The sequence below is a fragment of the Lissotriton helveticus genome, chromosome 10 (genome assembly GCF_964261635.1).
Source record: "Lissotriton helveticus chromosome 10, aLisHel1.1, whole genome shotgun sequence".
Classification (NCBI taxonomy): Eukaryota; Metazoa; Chordata; class Amphibia; order Caudata; family Salamandridae; genus Lissotriton; species Lissotriton helveticus.
The window spans coordinates 555,865,524-555,888,445 of record NC_136071.1 but is presented as its reverse complement, the minus strand read 5'-3'; the positions used below and the strand labels follow the sequence as shown (position 1 = coordinate 555,888,445).

General features: G+C 47.2%; 1 protein-coding gene across 2 annotated transcripts in view; it reads left to right on the top strand.

Moving 5' to 3' along the window:
• The window catches only part of NUBP1 (NUBP iron-sulfur cluster assembly factor 1, cytosolic), a 267,266-nt gene that overhangs the window by 115,081 nt on the left and 129,263 nt on the right, over positions 1-22,922 (top strand). For both annotated transcript variants that reach the window (XM_078663098.1, XM_078663099.1), the window contains exons 3-4: positions 6,193-6,326; positions 18,032-18,100. In XM_078663098.1, the coding sequence (XP_078519224.1) occupies positions 6,193-6,326; positions 18,032-18,100 (203 nt within the window). The remainder of the gene's footprint in view (positions 1-6,192; positions 6,327-18,031; positions 18,101-22,922) is intronic.

Genomic DNA, 22,922 nt, shown 5'->3' with positions numbered 1-22,922 from the left:
ATTGAATGAATCCGAGTGCATAATTTGAGCCAGTGGTTTCCGGTGCTCGGCACCAGTACTTAATTGTCAGGACCAGCACTTATAACAGTCTGCCCCATGGTGGCGCTGTTTGTCTAATATAGTGTTTAGCACAACAAGAGCTGTTTATTAAGTCATCCTAGATTTAAAATGACTAATACCTGCCTCCCATGCCATTCTTAAAGCTTTGGGGACTTGTAATAGTCTGAAATGTCAGGCTTGTTGGAGTGTGATGGTTAGTAGTTGTGTTGGTACTGTTATACTAAAACTGAAATAGAAATAACTGCATGTTTCAAGGCTAAAGAGTATTCTTGAGGCAGCTTCCAGGAAAGCGGGATTTCATAAGAGGGAGAGCGCATTATTTGTACCATTCTAAAAAACGCGAAAGGAAGAGCAAGTAACAGAGATTTGTTAAAACATACAATGCAGAACATACACAGTTATGTTTAGCCTACAGAGGCATTAGCACTTGATTAAACATGACTTAGTTATTGGCCAGGATATTTCTAATCGGCCTCAGATGAGTTTTAGACTTGCCAGGTCTCTGAGAGATTAGTTAGTTAAAAGGGAACTAGTCCCCACTACAGCAAAAGGGACATGGCTTTCTCAGAAGGAGGTTTTCACTAAATGGGCAGGCTGCAAAGCATGTTAGCATGGTGAAAATGCAATAAAATTAAAACCTCCATTAATACTACTCTCAAAACAAGGGGAAAACTTACTTGTAAAAGTATATACGTTGCCTACATACTAAGGTGTCCATGCCCAAAGTCTCTATAGGCAGTACCACATTACCTGCCCACAAACGCATACTACTGCATATGAGGGCTATTTCGAGCAAGGATAGATTGTATCCAGTTGCAATACACTTTAAGAAGCAACATAATAGTGATGTGTTATTGATGAATTATAGCTGCATTGCCCAGATCCCCAGTAATCTGAGAGGGGGAGACCCGGAAACAAAGCTTAGGCAACTGTAAACGAGGTACATATTGGACATGGACAGTAAGGAGCCCTCTGGTTTGAATATGGATGAGGAATTATATACATATTTTAGATAAATTGCCCCACTGCTCCCTTTCCTTTCCTTCCGCATCATGGTTTTTAATATTGCACATTTAATCTGTTTTAATATGACACTACGGGGTGGGAGTGTTTATTTCTTTTTTCAGTTTTGTATATTAAAGCATATGTAGTACTAGTCTTATTAAGGTAGTGCTTAGAAATAGGTGAAATCATGCGATGGGATTTTAAAGATGTTGTATAGGTGTCGGGCAAGATATATTACCTATTGAGGTTTGAGGACATTTGCCTGCTTAGATTCTAGATAAGAATGAGACCACTTGGGTGCTGCCAGTGTAATTTAATTTAATTTTAATAGTAGGATTGGTTTTTTTCCTGCTACTTAACTGTTGTTCAGTACAAATTGTATTAATAACCCACTTGGACATTATTACTGTATTGTTCAGATTGTGATTAGCACACATTGCAAGTCGAATAATGGATTGACTGCAATGGTTCGATACGTTGAAGGGATGATTATTGGGGAGATAATATTGTTGGCTCTTTATACATCGATTGAACGCTTGTTTTTCAGACCGGTCATTAAATTGAAAATTCCGATGACACAAACTCAGAAATTGAAAATTTTATCAAATATGCAGTATTGTTTCACACAATCTTAAGCATAAAGTATAATGCACAGATATGTGTTTAAAAGTATTTACTTGCACCTCATAAGATGGTGCCAGTATTGTTATGTTACAATACATTTATATAGCGCACGGATACTCAAGAGTGTCCCGGCGCGGCTGGTGAACATAACAGCAGAGAGTCAAAAATTAGATGGCTTGATTAAAAAGAAAAGTCTTCAACTGTTTCTTGAATAGCATAGTATCCTGAATATTATGCAGCTCCAGAGGGAGGGAGTTCCAGACTTCCGCTGCTTTGACAGAGAGAGAGCTGCCCCCCAAACGGACCCTGCGGAAGCGGAGGACAACTGCCAGGCGCTGTGTTGCAGAACGAAGACTTCTGTGAGGGACGTAAAAGGCAAAGCTCCTTCGGAGGTAGGCCGGGCCTAATCCATGCAAGGCTCTATGAGCCAAAGTAAGGGCCTTAAACTGGACTCGATGGACCACAGGGAGCCAGTAAAGTTCCCGTAGGTGCTGTTTCATACTCGATCTTCCAGGGATTTGCAGCAGAACTCTTAGTGCCTCGTTCTGTATTGTTTGTAATTCTTTTTATCTGATACCCTGGGAGGCCAATGTACAAGCCGTTAGCATAATTAATGCGGGACAGAATGAGAGCTCGAGTCACCAGTATTAGAAAGATAATATTATGTAATTAGAGTAAGAGTAGAGTAATACACTTTATTCAGTTGTTTTTCTAAACCATCAAAGTATGCAAAAAGGTCCGTCATTTCCCAATCTTAAGATTATGATACAAGAGAATACAATTAATAAATTGACATTATAAATAAGCATGAATTTGAGAAGAAGAAAAAGAACAATACAACTTCCAGTTAAAAGCTTGCACCATGTATAAAAATACAATCTTATATACAGGACACAATTCATCAATTCCTACGGTCATACCTTCCACAATCGCGTTTAGTTCCATTATTACAACAATCCGATTCTACCTAAATTCCAAACGTCTGGCGCTTTATCCAGAAGAAAAATAAAAAACTGCTTACTGCAAAAACAATTGTGCCATACGTGTCTGTTTTTAAAATTCTGTAAGCAGCCCGATATTGTCTGGCTCCATGTTTAAAGCAGATTAGTCGCATCCACCTCCTATGGATCTGTTGATATTTACTACAGAAGAAAATAATATGTTCTACAGATTCTTGTACTCTGCCACATGCAGGGCATAATTCTGATGTTAAACCAACAACCTGTTTGGTAGGGATCTTTAAAAGTAGACTGCCCAGCGAAATCTAACATATAAACTTTTGGCAAGTGGGGGAGAAATCAGATCCAAGTAGGGTTCAAATCTGGGTCATGGCTTAATACTTAAAACTTGTGTTGTTAGATGACCGTTGGTCTCACTCACTGCATAGCGCTCTGCCACAAAAGCCCAATATTTAGCTTTTACTCTGGGTACATCCTCTTTGCTTGCCTCCTCTGGGTGGTCCCACAAATATAAAATATCCAATGATTTGCACCAATGTGCAATATGTTTGAACCACAATAGTTTTTTAGTGCCACTGATCTTCAAAATCTCCCGCAGTGAGTTACAGTAATCAGTTATTTGGGGTGTTGTCCACACACGCAGCCAATACATTAAAGGTTTAAGCGAAGCCCTCTCCCCGATTCTATTCATCCCTAGATCAAACAAATAATGCAATCATTGGGGTAATAATGTGTACTGAAACAAGCGATCTGACAAAAATGTTTTCACATATCGTCAGTTTGTTTGTATTAATGTAACCCCTTATCTCTGCTCCGAACAAAGCACCACTTTGGGCTTTTGCACGGCAAACCTCTAATGCTGGTGTCAATGATCAAATTTCTAATTGATGTTCCCAACCAAGGAAATCATTTAGTCTTATCCCAAGATAGTCAAAACTGTTCACCCTCTCGAGTGGTTTGTATGCAATCCTGAACACTCATGTTTTCCCCTTTGCATTCCCGAAGACCATAAATTTTGTTTTCGCAACATTAAGTTCCAAACTCATATGCCTGTAGAATTCTAAACATTTGTCAACTACATCTTGTAAACCCATTAAAGTTGTAGAGATGAGTAAAGAATCATCTGCAAAAAGCAGGATCGGAACTTTCTTGCCATTCATAATGGGAGAATCATTCCTACAATCCATAAGTCTGCTGCCTACATCATTGTTAAACAGTGCAGTCAATAGGGAGGGTTTTCAGTGAGTAGGAAGTAGTGGCGATCAGCTATATTTGCGTACGTGTTAATGAGAAGCTCAAGTAAGTACCGTGCTAACCAGGTAGGGGAGACCTCTATAACCCCTATATGCATGTAGGATACATCCTACAACAAAGTGGTAAAGCCAGATCCTGGGCACACATACATTAATGTATACATACAAGATCACTATAGCGTAAGTCCATGAAAAATCAATTTCAATAATATGTGCAGAAGAGTTGTTTCTTATTTCTTTAATTTCAATCACGTGGAAAAGCAAACAGCAAACAAAACCGGCCAACACGTGTTTCGTCTAGGAGGATACTCCCATGACTTCTTCAGGGCCGGGAGCCGGTGTTTCGTCTAGGAGGATACTCCCATGACTTCTTCAGGGCCGGGAGCCGGTGAAAATTTCAAACTGGCTGGAAAGTATAATATGGATTACTCTTCACCGTAATATCAGTAAATGTAATCTGTGATTCTGATAAGCGGAGCAATATATTCGAGATGCCGGTGATAATTCCAACCTGGCAGGTCTGAACCTGCAAGGTAAGTAGGAACGCAACCAAGTGTATATTTGATCTTGTTCAGTCTTCTTTTTATCCGGCGGCGGGGGCGGGGGGATATAGGATGGGTCCAGTGTATGGCAATGCGACGTTTAGGTAGTACGAGTCCCAGGAGGACAAACCCTATGTAGCATACGAGCCCCTGCCTTTGGTATTGGAAGTACGCCCAGGAGACAATGCTTGACCGACGCCTCAAGGCGTATGTACGCCTGTGACCTCATGCCTCACATGCAGAACCTCCGCCCAGTATATCCGAAGCTGGGCGCAGTCCCAGGTCATATGGAGGAATGCTGCAGATTCCATACCGCACCGCGGGTATGTCGAAGGGCGTACTGCATCAAACCTTGATAGCCTCTGGAGCGTCGGATACGTGCGATGCAAGAAAAAAAATGCGTGAGCTTAAAGTGTTCGTGCTACGTCCCGGACCTGTGCAAATGCCCATCTCCACTCACCCTCCATGAGTGACGATGGCAGGTCAGCTGCCCATCTATCTTGGATTTTGACACATCACCTCTACGGTCCACCTTCAAAGCCTTACATATGCTGGGAATGAGTCCTCTAGAGGAGCCTGCGTCTAATAATAATGTTGAAGTCTGCGTATCCTCGGGCTCATCTGGGAACGGTGTCCATATCTCGTGGATTGTGCGAAATAAAACAGACTTGATGTAATCTGGATCTGCAGATCTCGAATGATGACCGTGTCAAATACTGGGTTTGCAGTCTGTTTATTTTATTCACCTCAATTCAGAACGAATTTGAGTTTGCGAAGAAGAAGATGCTATTCCAACTGATGCTCAGTACTCTGGATTGTGCCAGAACAAGATAGTTGTACAGCTTGCACGGGCAAACTTCAGTTTATAAGTCAAAGTAAATAAAAGCTTTGCCTTGTCAACAAGGGAAATTGATTGATCTCCTGAAGTGCGCATTTGCTTTATTTCCTGGGAAGCTTGGCACCTTTGCTTTTAATTGAGCTATTTGCTTCTTACAGCCATCTCTTTCCTAAAAAAAAAAGACTCGGATAATTATAAACAGATACCTGAACTACCTGCAAATTATGGAAAAAGCAACAACCTGTTTATTACAGCCTGCAACTAAAATAAAGGTATTCGTTTTGGTGAGATTAACCTACTGATAGTTAATCTGTTTCTACTATTTAAGGGCTGAAAGTAACCTCTGCAAACCAACCTTGGTTCAGCCTAGCCATACAGTGCCATATGTTTATTCAAGTACCAGCACCCTTGAGCATCCTACCTTGGGTGGGTAGCATTTGACAGCCTCTAAAATGTTCCCTGAATCAGTAGATGAAAGGTTAAACGGTATGAATATTTTCCATCTCCTATGATTCTGAGGCCAGAACTTGCATCTGATTGGTGTGAAACATGTTACCTGACTCCCTGCCCTGTATCCATAAGGCCTCAAGCTGAGAGTCTCTGCAAACTAACATGAGCACAGGATAATTTATTGTCCTAGGAAAAGCTACATCAAGAACATATCCAATAACCTACGTGAGGGGCATGATCTGAAGTGTATTATTCTAATTTTATGTTTCGATTTTTAACTTGATGTGCTTGTGTTCTTTCTATAAAGACTTAGAAAATACAAGAGTCTAATGCTTTAATTTGGAATGCGTGCAGAAGGTAAAGTTCAGTTCTTTAATTCTGCCCTTAGCAGGTGACCCTGTGAGTGGTGAGTGATGTTAACCAAGGCACTATCGGTTAACTGATTGTTGCTTCTTTTACAGCTATTGAGAAAATAAAGGAAAAAATGATGTCTGTCAAACACAAGATTCTGATTTTATCAGGAAAAGGTGGAGTTGGCAAGAGCACCTTCAGTGCCCACTTAGCCCATGGCTTGGCTGAGGATGAAACCAAACAGGTTACTTCATTTTTGTGCATTGTTTTCTTACTCAGAAATGTAAAACGTTTGTGTAATATTTCCATGACTTTCTTTCAACCTATTCTCTGGTTTTACTTTTGAGTACTACTCGGTCACAATTTAGAAGATGTACTATATGGGCGATAAGTCAAGTTTTATGCTAAATTTTAACCTTGGTTATAAAGTAACATAATAAACATTTCAAATTCAATTTACTTCTGTGTCGAATAAAATTGGCATTTTGTTATAATACCAGTGTATGCTGAGATTTGATATCTCCATATCGCTGTTCTTCTATTGTTTAGGACTTAATCCCTTGCTTTTATCTGGGCATGTTCAAGATTTCTGACAACGCTTATAAAAACACAGCTCCACTTCTGTGTCTTGTAGAAAGTTATGGTCAATTATTTAAAAAATGTTGCAGGCTCATTAACTTCAATCTCAAAGTGCATCAGTTGCTAACTACGGACACTGGTGTATACATTTCATAAAGCAGTACTGGAGTGTTCCTGAAGAGATAAGGTGCACATTTCCAAACTATTTCATTTGCATGGATCTGTTTCTCCTGTAAGAGGGAAAGGAAAGTCCTTTTTCATACCTTCGGTTTAAAAGCTTAATGTTGGTTTCCTCAGACAGCTACTGGGTTCTCAACCTGTCCATTTGCCTGTAGTAGTGTCGACATTAGCAACTCCTAAGTCATGTTTGAAGTTAAACTTCCATTATAAAAGCAAACCTATGATGTATGCCTCCAACTCTAGACTTTCTTGACCACTCCACACCAAACCTCTCCAATAATTGTTAGGGTAGCTAGAAATGACCATGCCAACTTTTGTGGAAAATAGTAGAAGTTGTAGATGAGTTCCAGAATGAGGCAGGATACATGATTCTGGAAACAGTGTAGGAACAAATAGGACATCATCAGAGCACTTAAAGACAATTAAATCTCTCACGGTAGAATTAAGAAGTGGTAATATGATGCTACCGGACCAGAAAAGAGACCATGAAGAAATAATGTGCAGTTTTTAGAATCCCTGATAAATTTGAGTAGGGATCAGGAAGTCATTTATTGAAAATCTAGAACTGTCTTTACCTCCAGAGGCCAATCTTTCAGATGTCTTTACTGTGGAGAGACATCACATGTCCCTTCCACCCCACTGCTCTTCAGCTCCATGCCCGCTCCCAAGAAGGATTTCTTACCCCATCACTGCTAGGATTGTATGCTATAAGGTTAGAGACATTAATCTGTGGGATAATTAATATGCCAGAAATCGATTTGGGCATGTCAAGGTCATTCTTTGAGATGGTTATGTGAAGTATGAAACATGCAACCTGCAAAATTAAAAATCATACTGTATAGCAGTTCAAATTTATTTTACGTATCTCAAAGCAACAGCATATACTGCTCCCATTTTAGAAGCTCCTCATGGCCGCAAGGTAATGACAGGAGAGCTAACCCCAGTCTTACAATGGAATCAAAAAGGGAACAATAAACCGAACCAAGACCCTGGAATGTATGAATAATGAACCTGTATTATCGAACGTAATGATATTCACTTTTAGTTTTAAATGGTTTTTATTGAGCCAAAAGAAAGCACAGCAAAACATCGCAGCACAAAGTATGTGTAACAGGTAAGACAGTTGCAGATTGTAAATATATGTCCAGGTATCGCTAGGTAAGAATCGGCATTGGAAGCAAGCAGTCAAGGAGAGCTGGGCAATGCAGATGAGGCACATGACAGGCAATGTTGGCCAACATTTTAGAACTAACCATTCCCACAAAACCCCCTTGCCCCACCCACCAACCCCTTTCCCCCCTCCCCAACCAGTGTGCCACACGGCAAAGGTCCATAGTCTTTGGATAAGAAAGAGCCACGCCCTATAGACTTTTGAAATGATTAGGTGCCAGGTGCCGGGTCCGTGAGGCGTAGCAGCCTTAAGTATTTTGGACATGTAATTTCGTTAAATTCTTTGGACAGCAGCGAGATGAACGGCTGCCAAACCTTTTGAAACGTGACTGTAGTTTGGGTGAGAGTGGCTTGGATACGTTCCATGCCCAAAGTGAACCAGAGTTTGTGTAGCCACCCTGTGTGAGTAGGTTCGGACGTGGACCCCCAAAGTGAGAGGATATGTTGAGTGGCAGCTTGCACGGCAATACCCATCTGGCGGCCTCGGATAGACTTCAGGGGGAAGGTAAGTGCGTTGGGTAATCCCAGAATGGTATATGCGGGGAAATCGAGGGATCTCGGTGTCAAAGGTCTCATCAATATCATCTAAAACCAATTCCCAGTAGCCCCGGACTACTCTACAGTCCCAGAGGATGTGTGTCAAAGTGCCCTTTTCCCCACAACCCCTCCAGCACAGGTCGCTCCTAGATGGGTTCCCTCTATGAAGCCTGACTAGTGTAAGGTGCCAGTATGTCGCTAATTTCACCGCAGATTCTTTGCCCGCTGTGTTGCGTGTGGTGTGCGATGCCCTGTAGTACACTTGGCCCCATTCTTTAGGTGATAGTGACCTGCCCAGTTCACTCTCCCATCTCCTCTGACCAGCTGTCTTGTGGGACTCCGGTGGAGGTGTAAGCATTTTATATATATCAGAAATCAGGTGACGGTCAGTATCTTTGGTCAGGAGCCATTTCTCGAAAGGAGTCATGGGACGCCCCACCAGGGTGACAATCGCAGGGTCAGTAAGCCAGTGGCGCAATTGAAAGTATTGAAAAAGGTGGGGGTCAGTGATGTTATAGTGTTGTTTGATATTTGAGAGTGTGAAGAAGCCTTGTAGATCAAAGAGATCCCCAGCGCGTCTGCATGCCGTGCCACGCCATTGTGTGAAGGCCCGAGGGCTATTACCCGGGGGGAAGTCCGGATTGTCTAGGAGCGGGGTAAATGGAGAGGGAAAGGTGGTGAGACCGCGTTTAGCAGCCACAGCGTCCCACACCGTGGTGACTGTGCGGGTGATGGGAGAGTTGGCAAGGTACGTCGGTCTGTGCTTCTTAGGCAGAAAGGGAATCGTCCACAGGGGTCGCTGAGCCATGGCTCTGTCTTGGAATAGCCACCTCTTCTCTGACTCGGGCCTATACCATTCCACTAGGTATCGGAGCTGTGTGGCATGGAAGTATTGTAGTAAGTTGGGGATCCCCAGGCCTCCCTCGTCAGTGCTTCGGTGAGCCAACTGTTTGTGGAGTCGTGCCCTTTTGCCCTCCCAAATAAAGTGGTGTATTGCTGCTTGAAGATCTGGGATGGTGCCTTTTGGGGGAGATATTGGGAGAGTCTGGAAGACATATAGGATTTTGGGTAGGGTCGACATCTTCACCGCTGCCACTCTTCCCAGGAGGGATAGAGGCTGTTTAGACCAACGCGTGAGATCCGTCTTGATCTGGGCGGTGAGGGATTTGTAGTTAAGAGCCGCTGTCGATGTGGTGGAATGGGTGAGAGTGACCCCCAAGTAAGGGAGTTCCGAAGTGACCTGGAGGTCGCAGCCAAAGTTAGAGGCAGGGGCGTTTAGGCGGGCGTTACCCCCTAGGGGCAAAATAAGGGACTTTCCCCTGTTGATCTTGAAGCCTGCTACCGTGCCCAATGTGTCCAGCTCGGTTAAGAAGGCGGGTATCGAGCGATTGGGTCGGTCCAAGGCAGCTATGATGTCATCAGCATATAAACTGATAGTGTGTGGTTCGCCTCCGAAGTTGATTCCAGTAATGTTGGGGTTGTCTCGGACCTTCTGCGCCAGAGGTTCGACGCATAGGGCAAACAGAAGAGGGGAAAGTGGGCACCCCTGTCTCGTCCCCCGTTGGATGTCGAAGGGGTCCGAGCGTGTTCCACCCAAGCGAACGCGGGCCTGCGGTCGATGGTAACAACCGGCCACCCAGGACCGAAAACGGTCGCCGAGTCCGAAGCGGAGCAGTACTTGTTGTAAGTATACCCAGTCGACGCGGTCGAAAGCCTTCTCCGCGTCGATGGCCAAGAGCGCCGCGTCGGAGTCTTGGAAGTGTGTTTTATCTATTAGATGGAGCATTCGTTTAGTGTTGTCACTGCATTGGCGGTTGGGCACAAAGCCTGATTGGTCAGGCTCCAGGATTCCGGGCAGGAGCGGGCCCAGGCGAGCCGCCAGTATTCCAGTGAAGAGTTTGAGATCTAAGTTTAGTAGGGAGATCGGGCGGAATGCCGAGCAATATGTCGGTTTCTTGCCCGGTTTGGGCAGGACGATCCCCTCCGCCGCCAACATGTCAGGGGGGATAGAGCCCGGACCCCCAAAGGAGTTGAAGAGTCGGGTAAGGACAGGGGCCAACAGGTGGCCGAACAATTTGTAGAATTCCGCCGAGAAGCCGCCCTGTCCCGGGGACTTCAGCGGGCGAAGTCTGGATATGGCTGCTGTAACTTCTTCTAATCGAATGGGGGCATCCAGCATCTCCGCGCTGGAGTGGGATAACTCCGTAATGGCCGCCGAGGACAGATACGCGCCCACCTCCTTAAGGGGCGGTGGATCGGCTTTGTACAGCGAGGCATAGTAGGTCCGGAACTCGTTGGCCACCTGGGAGTCCTCAGTGAGGGCGTTCCCAGAACTGTCTGTGAGGTCTGTGAGTTTCGTGCGGTGGGCCTTGGCTTTGAGGGCGCTGGCTAGCAAGCGTCCGGTTTTGTTGCCTCCAACATAGTACGTGTGCCGAAGGCGGAGAGCAGCAAATTCCGCCCTGTCCGTATCAAGGGAAGCTAGCTGGGCCCTAGCTGCTTTCAGCTGCCGCCAGATACGTGGGGCGCCAGTGCGACTGTGGGCTTGTTCAAGTTCCCCGACCCGGGTGGTGAGTTCGGACCTCTTGTCTCTGCGGTCTCTAGCTTCTTTGGCGGCTATGGAAATGAGCTCCCCTCGAATTACCGATTTCAGGGCTCCCCATAAGGACGATAATGACACTTCCGGTGTGTCATTGATTGCCAGGTAATCGACGATACAGGTGTTTAGACGCTCACGAGTCGCTGGTCGTTGTAGCATGGTTTCACGAAGTCGCCATGCGCCACGGGGGTGGGAGACGGCAGGAGTAGTGATGGTGAGCTCTACGGCGTCATGGTCTGATAGCGCCGCGGGGACAATGTCAACCCCAGATATCTTAGGGAGCAGCTCGGCTGAACCTATGAAGTGGTCTATCCTGGCGTAAGTGTGGTGGGCATGAGAATAGAAGATGAATTGTGTTGCGGTAGGGTGTACAGTGCGCCAAATGTCTACCAGGTCCCTCTCCCGCAGCCAGTCCGCCCCGGCGGCGGTGATAGCTCCTGTATCCCCATAGCGATGTCCTGATCTATCTTGGGTGGTGTCCATGACTAGATTAAGGTCCCCTCCGATAAGTATGAGTGAGTTAGAGGACTGAAGGGATTCTGAGAGGGCGTTTTTCAAAAAAGCTTCCTGGCCTGTGTTGGGAGCGTAAACAGACCCGATCGTGAGGTGCATGTCCCCAAGGTGAAAGGAGTGTGCGAGGAGACGGCCCCTAATTTCTCCTGACTTGGCCCCCACCCTTCCCCTAAAGTGCCTGGAGATCAGGATGGCTACCCCAGCCTTCTTGGTGGGAAGGGAGGAGAAAAATTGTTGGGGAAAGGCACGTGAGCGTAGTCTATGCCAATCCTTGGGTAACAAGTGAGTCTCTTGGAGTAGGCACAGGTCCGCTCCAGAGTGTTCTAGGTAGGAGAGTATCGCCCTCCGCTTAATAGGGTTATTTAGGCCCTTGACGTTCAGGGTTAGTATCTTCAGTATGGGGTTAACCATTGCGGCAGAGGGCGGGCATAAGCGCGGTGTAGTGTGTGCGTGTGAGCAGCAAGGCAAAGAAATAGAGTCTCAATAGTCTAACAAGAGCAAATCCCCTTTGGCACACTGGTTTCCCCCCCATCTTCCCCCCAAATCCTCCCCCCTCCCCCCCTTGCGTATCCCCAACTGTTCTCCATGAGAGAAGGACATTGTCAACTGTTCCCCCCAACTCCCGCTCCCACCCAAAACCCCAACTCCCACAAGTGAACGGATACAGTCCCAGTCCTGTCAAGTCGCACAGGGCTGTGGTGAAGTCAATCATTCGGGTCATGGCTCGTGGCGGACTCTTCGGCCCCCCGCCCAAACCCCAACCCCCACTCAGGGGGGAGATAGGCTAAAAGTGATCTCCCAGGTATTGCCGATCTTAGCTTGAGGAGGAGGTCTCTTTGGCTACCTCTGCCACCGCCGTGGCACGTTCTTGGGTGATAGTAGAGGCGTCCGGTTTCAATTGGCTTGATGGTGAGCGTCTGCGGTGCACAGTTTGCCATCCGTTGTTTCGGGGCTCCCTGGGAGAGTTCGGAGTCGGTTCAACTACCTCATTCTCAAGGCCCAGGAGGGTGCATGTGTCTCTGAGCGAGCGCAGTTGATGCAATTTTCCGCCCCACTTGAAGATGAGACGGAACGGGTGACCCCAGGAATACGGAGTTTCATGCTGCCGTACGAAGTCTGTCACTTTGCGGAACTCCTTGCGCTTCTGCAGGGTGATGGCAGATGGGTCCTGGTATAGGGCGATGGAGTGACCTTGGAATTGAAGAGGCTGGGCTCGACGCGCCTCCCTAAGGATTCGCTCCTTCAGGGGAAAGTCAGGCAGAAAGGCTAATATGTCCGGCGGGGGTGCCGAGGACCGCCTGGGCAATCCTACTCTGTGAGCCCTGTCAATGCGTATCTCGAAGTCCGCCTCTACGCCCAGGACGGACCGGAAAAGAGTCTGCAGGTAGCCCGTTACATCGGATCCCTCTGATTTTTGAGGGACCCCCCGGACCCGTATGTTGTTCCGCCTGGAACGGTTTTCGAGATCCTCCGCGTGGGCCTGGAGGTCCATTTGCTGGTCATGGAGGCGCACAATTTCCTGTTCAAGGTGTGTTATTTCCATGCTTCTGGATTGATCTGCCTCCTCAACCGCCGCCACCCGCTCCCCCAGGCCCTCCACGTCCCGTCTGAGCTCCCGGACCTCGCCCGCCACCTCTTGCTTCAGGGAACGGAAGTCATCTCTCAGGGAGTTAAATAGAGTTTCCAGGAAAGTCCTAGTGATAGGCGATTGGTCCTCCGTTGGTGCAGGTAGTTGCTTCGCGGTGGAGGGGGAAGGAGGATCCTTGCCGGTCTTAGGTTGTGTCTTGGCCAGAAGCTCCGGGAGGGTCTGCGTCCCCTTTTTCGACCGCTGTCCCGCCATTTTGATTGCGATGTCGCCTCAGCCCCCGACACCGGGGTCCGCGGCGATGCGTGGGCGCGTGGCTAGCAGGCGTCGGTGGGTAGGCCCCTGGGTGGTGTCGGGTGGCGCAGCGGGACCCAGGCTGTCACGACGAGTAGGCGGTGACTCAAAGGGTGTGTTCAGGGAGGGTCCCGGCTGTGGAGCAAGATGGGGGAGGACTATCCAGACATGAAGCGAAGGGGCCTAGCAGCGGGCCCCGCGGCCGCTATTGACGATAGAGACCAGGGTAGCTGTGGGTTTTTGCCACCTAAGGCGAGCAGTTCGTGGTGAGATGGACAGGAGGGAGAAGTCACTGAAGCCGAGCGCCGGGAGCTCGATCGCGCCCCCCGAGGTCCAGCACAATGCCCCCAGCGTGCTCCTCACCTGTATATAGCAGTGTCCAGCAGTGGCACCCCTCCAGACCAGCAGCTCCGTTGTCCAGGTGTAGGAGAACCAGTTGTAGTGCCCCCCGTCAGCCAGGGCGGGGGCACCGCTATACCAGCGCTGTCCCGGTAGGTGCTCCGTCAAGGCGTCCCAGCACACTGTGGTGCACCCCTCTGGCGTCCCCGGTGGGGCTGAAGGCCGAAGCCGGGGGGTCGATTACCAGGCCGCCGGCGGTGCTGTGGGTGCCGGCCAGGCCTTAAAGCTAGAGACCCACCGCGAGCTGTAGGGGGTCAGGCCCCAGGGTCGTCAGGCTGTGTCCGTGGAGTTGGCGGTGGGCCGCGGAAACAGAGCGGAGGCCGCCGAAAGCAAGCACGTCGGCTTCTGCAGGGCCACCGTAATGGGCCCCGGAGGTTTCCAGGCGTCTTCTGTCAGGGCCGGGGACAGTCAAGGCCCGGAGAGGGCCGGCAGGGCACAGGCAGGGGTGGGCGCCCCAGCTGAGGTCGCGTCACTGACCTTTGGTGCGAGGCTCCAGGCGGGCAGCCCTCGGCGGGTGCGTGTAGGCCCAGAAGCCGGGGAGTCGAGTTCCGTGACCCCCGGCCAGCACACGGCGCTCCGTCCAGGCCGAGGGGCGCCCCACAGATGACAGCCGGGATCGTTCGGACCACACCAGAGGGCACAGGTGCGCCGGGTATCTCCCGACTCCGATCGCCGAAGGCCGCAGGGTCCTCACAGGGCACCGGGGACAGCGCTCGCCGGCTCTCACCCGGCAGTGGTGGGCGCCATGATGTGACAGCTCCGCGCCCTCAGCAGCTCCCCCAGGCCTTGGCACGGACCCAGTGACCGGGAGCAGTTCACCGGACAGCACCGCAAGGGTCCGGCGGCACACGCAGCCAAATTAGGTGTGGTAGGGAGATCAGGCAACATAACAGGGCGGCATGGAGCGGGATCGGGCAGGGAGCCTCCGGGACCTGCGACTGATCACGCCGCCATCTTAGCCACGCCCCCATGATATTCACTTTTGAAATCCTATATGAATGTAGACTTTGATTGGAGAAGCCCATGAGGAGAGCTGTCTGGAACACACATTGTGGTCTGTTATAGACATCTGCCTGACACAGAGCCTGGGATGGATAACTGATGAACAGACATTAGTCAATAGGCCTTGATATTGATGCTCCTCCAACCCCGAGAGACCCATACATGTCCTTTTTGGACTCATGCCTGTTGCAATGCAACGTTTTCCCTTGCCCTTCTCGTAGCCAGTTGCAACAAAACAAGAAGCACTACATGCCATTTGAAATATACCTAATCGCTGACACCAAAGTGACACATCACTTCATCAGGAGACCTGGAGGGGAGGGCAGTGCACATATGTCGTGGACGTAGAGGTGATACATGTATTAAAGAATGGACTGCAGCCTTAAACAAGAAGTTCATCTGGTACCTTACTGGATAATGAGGCATCCAATGGGATTCCTCTTAATACTGATGAAAGGATAATATGATTTGTTTCTGATTGCCTCAAGGAAATGTGCTTACTTTGCAACACCTGAATGTAATGTTGCTGCTGCAAGAAAATAGTAGAATACACTCTGTAGTCACTCCGCAGCTTAAAGCTTATGCAACTGATGCTTGCCCCCACAGTCATGTTGGCAAGACCTACATTGTGTCGGGCTCAAACTGGATGCCAGAAGCAGGCAAAAATACATGGCAAAGATTGCAGCAGTATCAAAGGAGATAAAGAAGCTGGCTATTTAAGATTACACAAGGAGGAGTAGGGCAAGTTAGCACCTTAAGATAGGGGGAAAGAGCTTTATGTACAGATGATACAATTGACTACCTTCATTTGATGTAGAGCTTGAGGGGACCACTCCCACTTTTGAGGGGTCCTTAAAGAATAGGCGGTGTAACAGTGCGATGCCTGCAGTTATTCAAACATACACATACAGATATTTAGATAAACGCATGCTGCAACTTGCGATCTCTGAGTTTCAAATGGAAGAGAGCGGTTCAACTTCGAGTCAACCGTTAATGGACATACTTCTGTGTCGAGAGGCTTTCACATGCTTACAAAGCTGATCACAGAGGATGGAACGCATGCAGTATAAAATAGCTTAACCCCTGTTGGGGGAAGAAGTTGTCAACTGATGTGGTCCCTAAATCTGGACGGTTGAGGAAGGTTTAGAGTTGAGGAAATGGTTAAGCCGTGGCATTGGGAACTATATAAGTGATCTGAGGTGTTGGTTTAGGAACATTTCAAAAAGTAAGATGTTCAAGAAGAGAGCTGGTGAGGACACATAGTAGAGGCATATATGCTGTTCACTCCCATAAAAGAAGAATATGTAAGTCAGATTGATCACACCACTGACATGAAATATGGGGGCTCTCAACAACAGTATAAAGCAGGAAGAATAGTAGTATATATAAATTGGGTAAACTTGGGATTCACAATGTTCCAAGAACCACGCTTTATGGAACCAGACCACCTTTAAAAATTTGGATTAGTTTATTTGGGTGTTCCAAAATATTTGGTATTTTCCTCTTAAAAATAAGATTTTTTTCACCTGCGTACTAACAGTAAGTCAATGCTTGTTGCCCACTGTTCACTCTTCAGCCTGTTCTCAGTAGTACATGACTGCTCAATTGTATTGGTGTTTTCTTGTGTCCAGTTTCCACCTGTTATACACTTTCCGCATTTTACCTTCTAGTTGAGCCAAATATCTCGATGTTGTTGTTGTTGAAGAGAGTGACATTGTCACGTTTAAACCAGCATTTGCTTCACATTGGATGCAATGATGAGGTCTTTCCTGGGTGACACCTGGATGCACAGGGAGGTTTCTCACTTTCTTCTTGTATGTTTTGGTCTGGCCGTGTCTGGTGAGACACTTTTTACAGTGTTGTTGAATTTTGTGGGTGCTGCAGTATGGCTATGATTGAGAACTGTAGTTAAACATGGCCATGGAGAGGGTACACTTAGCTCTTTTTCGCTGTTTGAGGAACGGCCCCTGCATTCCAAATGACTGCAACCCTCAGGCTGTGGTGAACTCAAGGGTGCATAACTAATTTTTCCAGTTTACAGCAGACGCATCAGTGTCGTCGCTCCATAAGTACTTTTCTCTTGTGCTGTGCCTCTCACCCGGTCACTTGTCATCCAGGCAGTGTCTCCTGTGGAGTGAAGAGCAATCTTAGCCATATTGATTTTTTAAATTTTCAGCATCAGCTTTTTCCACAATTGGATTTGGGTGAATTCCGCACCTAATTCTGGACCCATTAGTTTAACCTTGCATTACACATTATATTCCAACTTCCAGCACTGTTGGCATTTTATATAATCTACCATTTGCCACTAGAGCAGAACTACTGCATCAGTGCCTGCATATTTTACGAGCTATTTTAAAAGTTAAATTATATGCCCACTTTTCTTTCCCTATGTCAAAGAATATATACTATTTGGACAGAAAAGAGCCCAGTTTCTTCGCACTTGTGATTTACATAGAAGTTTCAAAAATGTTTAAAATCATATAATTTGCTAGCTGTTAAAAGTTATTATCCACCATGTGGAAGTATTTGTTCTTGTGAGTTATGTAATTATTCCACTTAAATTTGTTAAATTGATATTGGGAAGTCTTGCAGTTAAGGAGAGGTCGATTAACGTTTTGAAGTTGTGTAATACATTGCAATGTAAGCAGTCAGGAGTTCTGCCTTTCAACTAAGATTGTGATGCCATGAACAATGCTTTCTTTGTATGCTCAAGCTTGGGCAGTACAGTTGAGGGGAATAGTTAAGGATCTTCTTTTTAACAATTGGAATGGAAAGGTAGAATATTAGTCTCGAAGTATAACATGTAGAGAGTCCAAGTCTGTATGATTGCACAACTAGAAAAACACCTGCTAAGAACAGGGTAATAACAGCCCTTTGTGGTTAGTCCTTACATTAACTGTGAACCATCTTGTGTAGAATACATTCTTTTCACTGTAGCACTGGATTTATTCTCAGTTTGGTGTCAAGTGTTTTCACTGCAACGTTTTGTGTACTGATGTGGAATGTTCTGCGAAGTGTACAAATATAACATTATGCATCATAAAAAAAATTAAAAAAAATATGTTTCTAATTCTGCATTTATCTATTTTAGGTAGCCCTCCTAGACGTTGATATTTGCGGGCCATCAATCCCAAAAATGATGGGCCTTGAAGGAGAACAGGTAAAGAAGTATTTGTTCCTACAATTAAACTGATTTGCGTATCATGAACAACATCTTTTTTTTTTTTTTTAAATGGGTACGCTATTTGATTTGAACAAGTGATGAGACTATATTTTCTGGCCTTTAAATTTCCACTTTGTCATAGTGCTGAGTTATCCCTCAACATCCCATCCACACTTTATTGTGTGCGGTACTTGCAGAGGCCAGGCTTCTACTCCACACTGCAAACTTGCGCTCCTGTCCGCATAGAGGTCGGGTTGTTTTCCTTCCTCTCCTCCTTGTAGCACAAGACACTTATCACCCCGTGACGGCATCCTTCCCTAACTTTTCGTGGAACGTTAATGACCAGGTAAAGCGAATCGCGGTCCTTTCTTTTGCCCACCGACACCTCCCGGAGTTCCTGCTCTAAGAAATCCACCTCATAGGTAACCGATGCCTCTTCATGGCACGTAAGGGATACAATGGGGTCTTTTATGTGGGCTATACTCGTGGATCCCACGGAGTGGCCATTCTGCTACGCCGTTCCTTCCCCCTCTCTATTTCCTGCGAAGTCTGCGACCCGCAGGGCCACTTTCTTGCTCTTACTGGGATGCTCGAAGGCCAGACTATCAATCTGGGAAGTGTGTACGCCCTGCCAGCAGCCCTGGGCATCGTTATCTGCGACCTGTCCAAGATTCTTCTGGATCTTCTGCAGGGGCTGGCGGTGATTGGTGGGAACTTCAACGTGATGCTCATCCGAGAGATGATGCCGCAGGACCTCCCTCGATGATCAGGCACCCAGAAGTCCGTTGTTTCTTTGACAGGGCCACTGCCTTGGGTCTCTGCGACCCGTGGAGTATGTGGAACCTGAGGTGCGGACAATATACTCGCACATTACTCCCATTCACGACTATACCTCGCTTCATGCCCGCCTTTGATTGTCGTGCCATTTCACATGCCCAGATTCTCTCTCGGGCATAGCTGATTATGCTTCTCTCCTCTTCCATCTTCGTTCCCCCAGAGATGCTCCACAACGCATTTGGCGTCTTGGTGCCTTTTTCCTGCAGGATGTGTAGATTCCAGAGCATTAATTCCAAATATACTCCGCCACATGGTAGGCTTCCTAAACTGGCTAAAGAATTTGGGCCCTACGGGAATACATCACAGGACCATGTCCAGAGCCAGCCCACCAACATTGGCTGGAACTGTTTCTTAGGCTACGTCCGATCCCTCACTAAACATGCCATAAACATATGGGATCTCCTGACCGAAAAAGACCCACTCGGGTTTCTTACCGAAACCTGGATCAAACCCTCCTCAAATCCCTCTTTTGCGGTGGCACTCCCGGAGGGCTACTGAATTCTAAAACTAGATAGGCCAGACCAGACAAGGGGGTAGCATAGCCTTAATATATAAGGAATCCATATCAATCTCCATTCTAGATCAGATATGCACGGATGCAATAGAATGTCTGGTTTTTAGACACGACCTACACCCACAACATAGCTGGAAAGGGGCTCTCGTTTATAGAGCCCCAGGCCCGTTACTAGGTTTTTCCAGCCAACTGATGGAACCCATCTCCCCCCATGTCATTTCCACCCGAAACTTCCTGTCCTGGGGGACTTTAATATCCACAGTGAGAATGCCTCCAATCCTGAGGCTACAGCCTGTCTTGAAGACCTAGCCACATTGGACCTCTTGAAGATCAACAATGCCCCTTCCCACTCTGCATTGCACACTCTAGACCTTATTTTAACCAACTCTCCAAACATCAGCTGTGGAGATACCTGTCCCCTGACCTGGTCCAACCACTCTCTGGTGAATTTCCAGCTTATGAGTCCCAGAAATGATGCCACCTCCACATCCCACACTACACGTTGGTACAGACCTTGGCACAAACTAAAGCCTGACCGATTCTTGACTCCTTTTTCTTCCTGGAACATTGAAACCTACACTTATAGTGTAGAAGAACAGTTTGCTCATTTTAATTCCACGGTACTAGCCACCATAGATAACGTAGCCCCAATGAAACTACAGACCCACCCTCCCAGACTCATTCTCACTAGCTGGTACTCTTTCCCTGCGAACTGAAAAGAGCCATTGTAATAAATTAGATCGCAAATGGCGACACTCACACACCGTACAAGACAGATAAAGATACAAAGCTGCACTGTCCTTTTATCATTCAAACCTAAAATCCGCACACAAGCTACATATTGCTAATCAGTTAGAGCTCGCGGGGAACAATTCCAGGACCCTTTACCAGATCTTGAAGACCTACACAAACCTCAAGGCAAGTGACACTGCAAAGACTCCCTCACATTGTGCGACAATATAGCCTCTTTTCTAACCGAGAAAGTGGAAGCCATTTATCGTAAAATCATAATTTCCAATGGCATTCCATCTTCCCCCAATACAGTATACCCTACCCCATACACTAGCACCTCATCGTCAAGGCTTTCCCTCACTCACTCCAGTAGAGGTTGAATCTCTCCTTACCAGAGTTAAATCGGGATCCTCCCTTCCCTTCCCTAGATGTAATCCCTGCTAAAATCTCTTCCAGACTATCTAAACAACTAGCCACACCCATATGTTCCATTCTCAATAGCTCCTTGAAGGCTGGCAGACTTCCGCCAGGCTGGAAAGCAGCTCAAAATGTTCCCATTCGTAAAAACCTTAAGGTCCCCACTGCTGAACTGCCCAATTATCGTCCCATCTCTCTGCTCCCCCTTCAGAGCAAGCTTTTTGAAAAGCATATAAACAGGCATCTGTCAGAATTTGTTGAAACCTCGCAATGCCTGGAGGTCTCCCAGTCAGGTTTCTGGGCCTTCTAAGAACCTACCTTTTCTGAGGCCCTCTGGTTGGCTATAGCATACCATCCAAGAGCGGTGATGCCTCTTTGGGGTGATTCGGGTGCTATAGAAATTAATAAATATCAAATATCTCCAGGACCGCACCTATGTCCAAGCCTTAAATAAAGAACTGCAAGCGTATTTCCACAATAACGAGGGCTTGTTTGGAATTATTGCCAGCCTCTGGGCTGTCAGGCCACTATACAGGTGTTTGCAAAGAGGCGTATCCGCAAACTGGAACGTGCCTGCGCTCTTCACATTACTCAACGTGAGGCACGTGCCCTCCGATTTAAGACCCTTCTTGGATTCCAGTGGCGATACCTCTCGACAACTGAATCTTCAGTGTGAAGAAATTTGCCTCTAACCACTAGAAGCGGCCAAACATCTTTGGCGTGCCATGATGGCTAGAGTCTATGGGTGGGTAGACAAGAATGGGAAACTGCTATATTGGCGAGCCTCCCACCATCAAGTAAACACAGGATAGTGCCGGAGTTAGTCGACGAATGCAGTAACTCCCTCCCCACACTCCTTGAGATTACAAAGGTGTTTGCCCACTATTCCCATCACTTAAACACTGGCTCCTCCTGGAGAGACGTGGCCTAAGCTTCTCAGGTCCTTGAGGACGTCCCCCTCCCATGCCTCTTTCCGACCGAGACCCGAGTAGTAGACGAGCCCTTTTCGGCTGAGGAGGTTGGGCAACCTTGATGGAGATGGCTCCTGGGAAGACTCCCGGTCCCGATGGTTTTCCCACAAAATACTACAGGGTGTTTCATAATATTCTGACCCTGCAACTTCTAGCCCTTCACAAGGAGGTTGGATAGGTGGGTGCTTTTCCCGCAGAGATAGACACTGCCTTGATAGCGGTGATCCCCAAAACACAGCCTCCATCTCCATCATGTGCCGATTATCGTCCAATATCCCTCATCCACGGAGAAGTTGAAATCTTTGCGACCCTCCTGACCACCCGACTCAAACTGGTTCTAACCACATTTATACATCCCGATCAATGTGGTTTCATGCCGACCCGTAGCACAAGACCACTGCTTTTGGCAGCTTCACATGGCCCTAGCCCACCGTCACCTATTGCCTCTAGACCTAGCCTTGCTTTTCATTGAGTTTGAAAAAGCATTTTATACAGTGGACTTGGGGCTACCTTTAACTGCTGCTGGCATGGGCCAGGATCGGACTCGCTCCTCTTCGCTATTGTGATCGAGCCACTGGCGCAACTCATCTGTATTAATGCACAGGTCTGCGGTTGGAAGTGGAGTGACGGCCATGAGGATCACATAGGCTTATACACAGATGATGTCCTGCTTTACTTGGAGAACCCCTTGTCTCCACCTCCTACATTGTTTTAGGGAGGCATCTGGTCTCAGGGTGAACCCCTTCAAGTCCATATTGGTGCCCCTGGCTCCTTTCCTAGACTGTTTCAATCAACAACACACCATACTCATCGGTAATCTTAGCTTCAAATACTTGGTCATCTGGATTGCATTATACCCTGAACACACCTGGTCCCTTAACATGGAGCCACTGGCACGAAAGGCTAAAGCTGACCTTGCTAAATATTAGTCCTCCCTCTGAATGAAATGGGTCACATAGCCTATTTAAAATGTTGATTCTCCCTCGCTTTCTCTATGGTTTCGGACATGGTTTCGGGCCTTGGATAGAGTAGCGGCCTCCTTTCTCTGGAACTGCTACAGGGCCCATCTGTCATATGCATGTTGCCAGCGTGGTTCCGTTATGTAGTGTCTTAGACGAAGGGTTTTCTCTTCTAATTATGGTCGCCAAACGTGACATCACCATACGCTGGAAGTCCCCTTCTCCTTCCACTCTTTCACACTGGCGCCAATGGTTGGACTGGTGTGTACAGCTAGAGAAACTGGTTTATGAGGCCAAGGGGTGCCCCCTAAAGCATAGTCGAGATGGGGGAAATGGTTGGGCCAATAAGATTGTGGTGGTGACTGAAACCAGGACTCTCAAGTCAAATG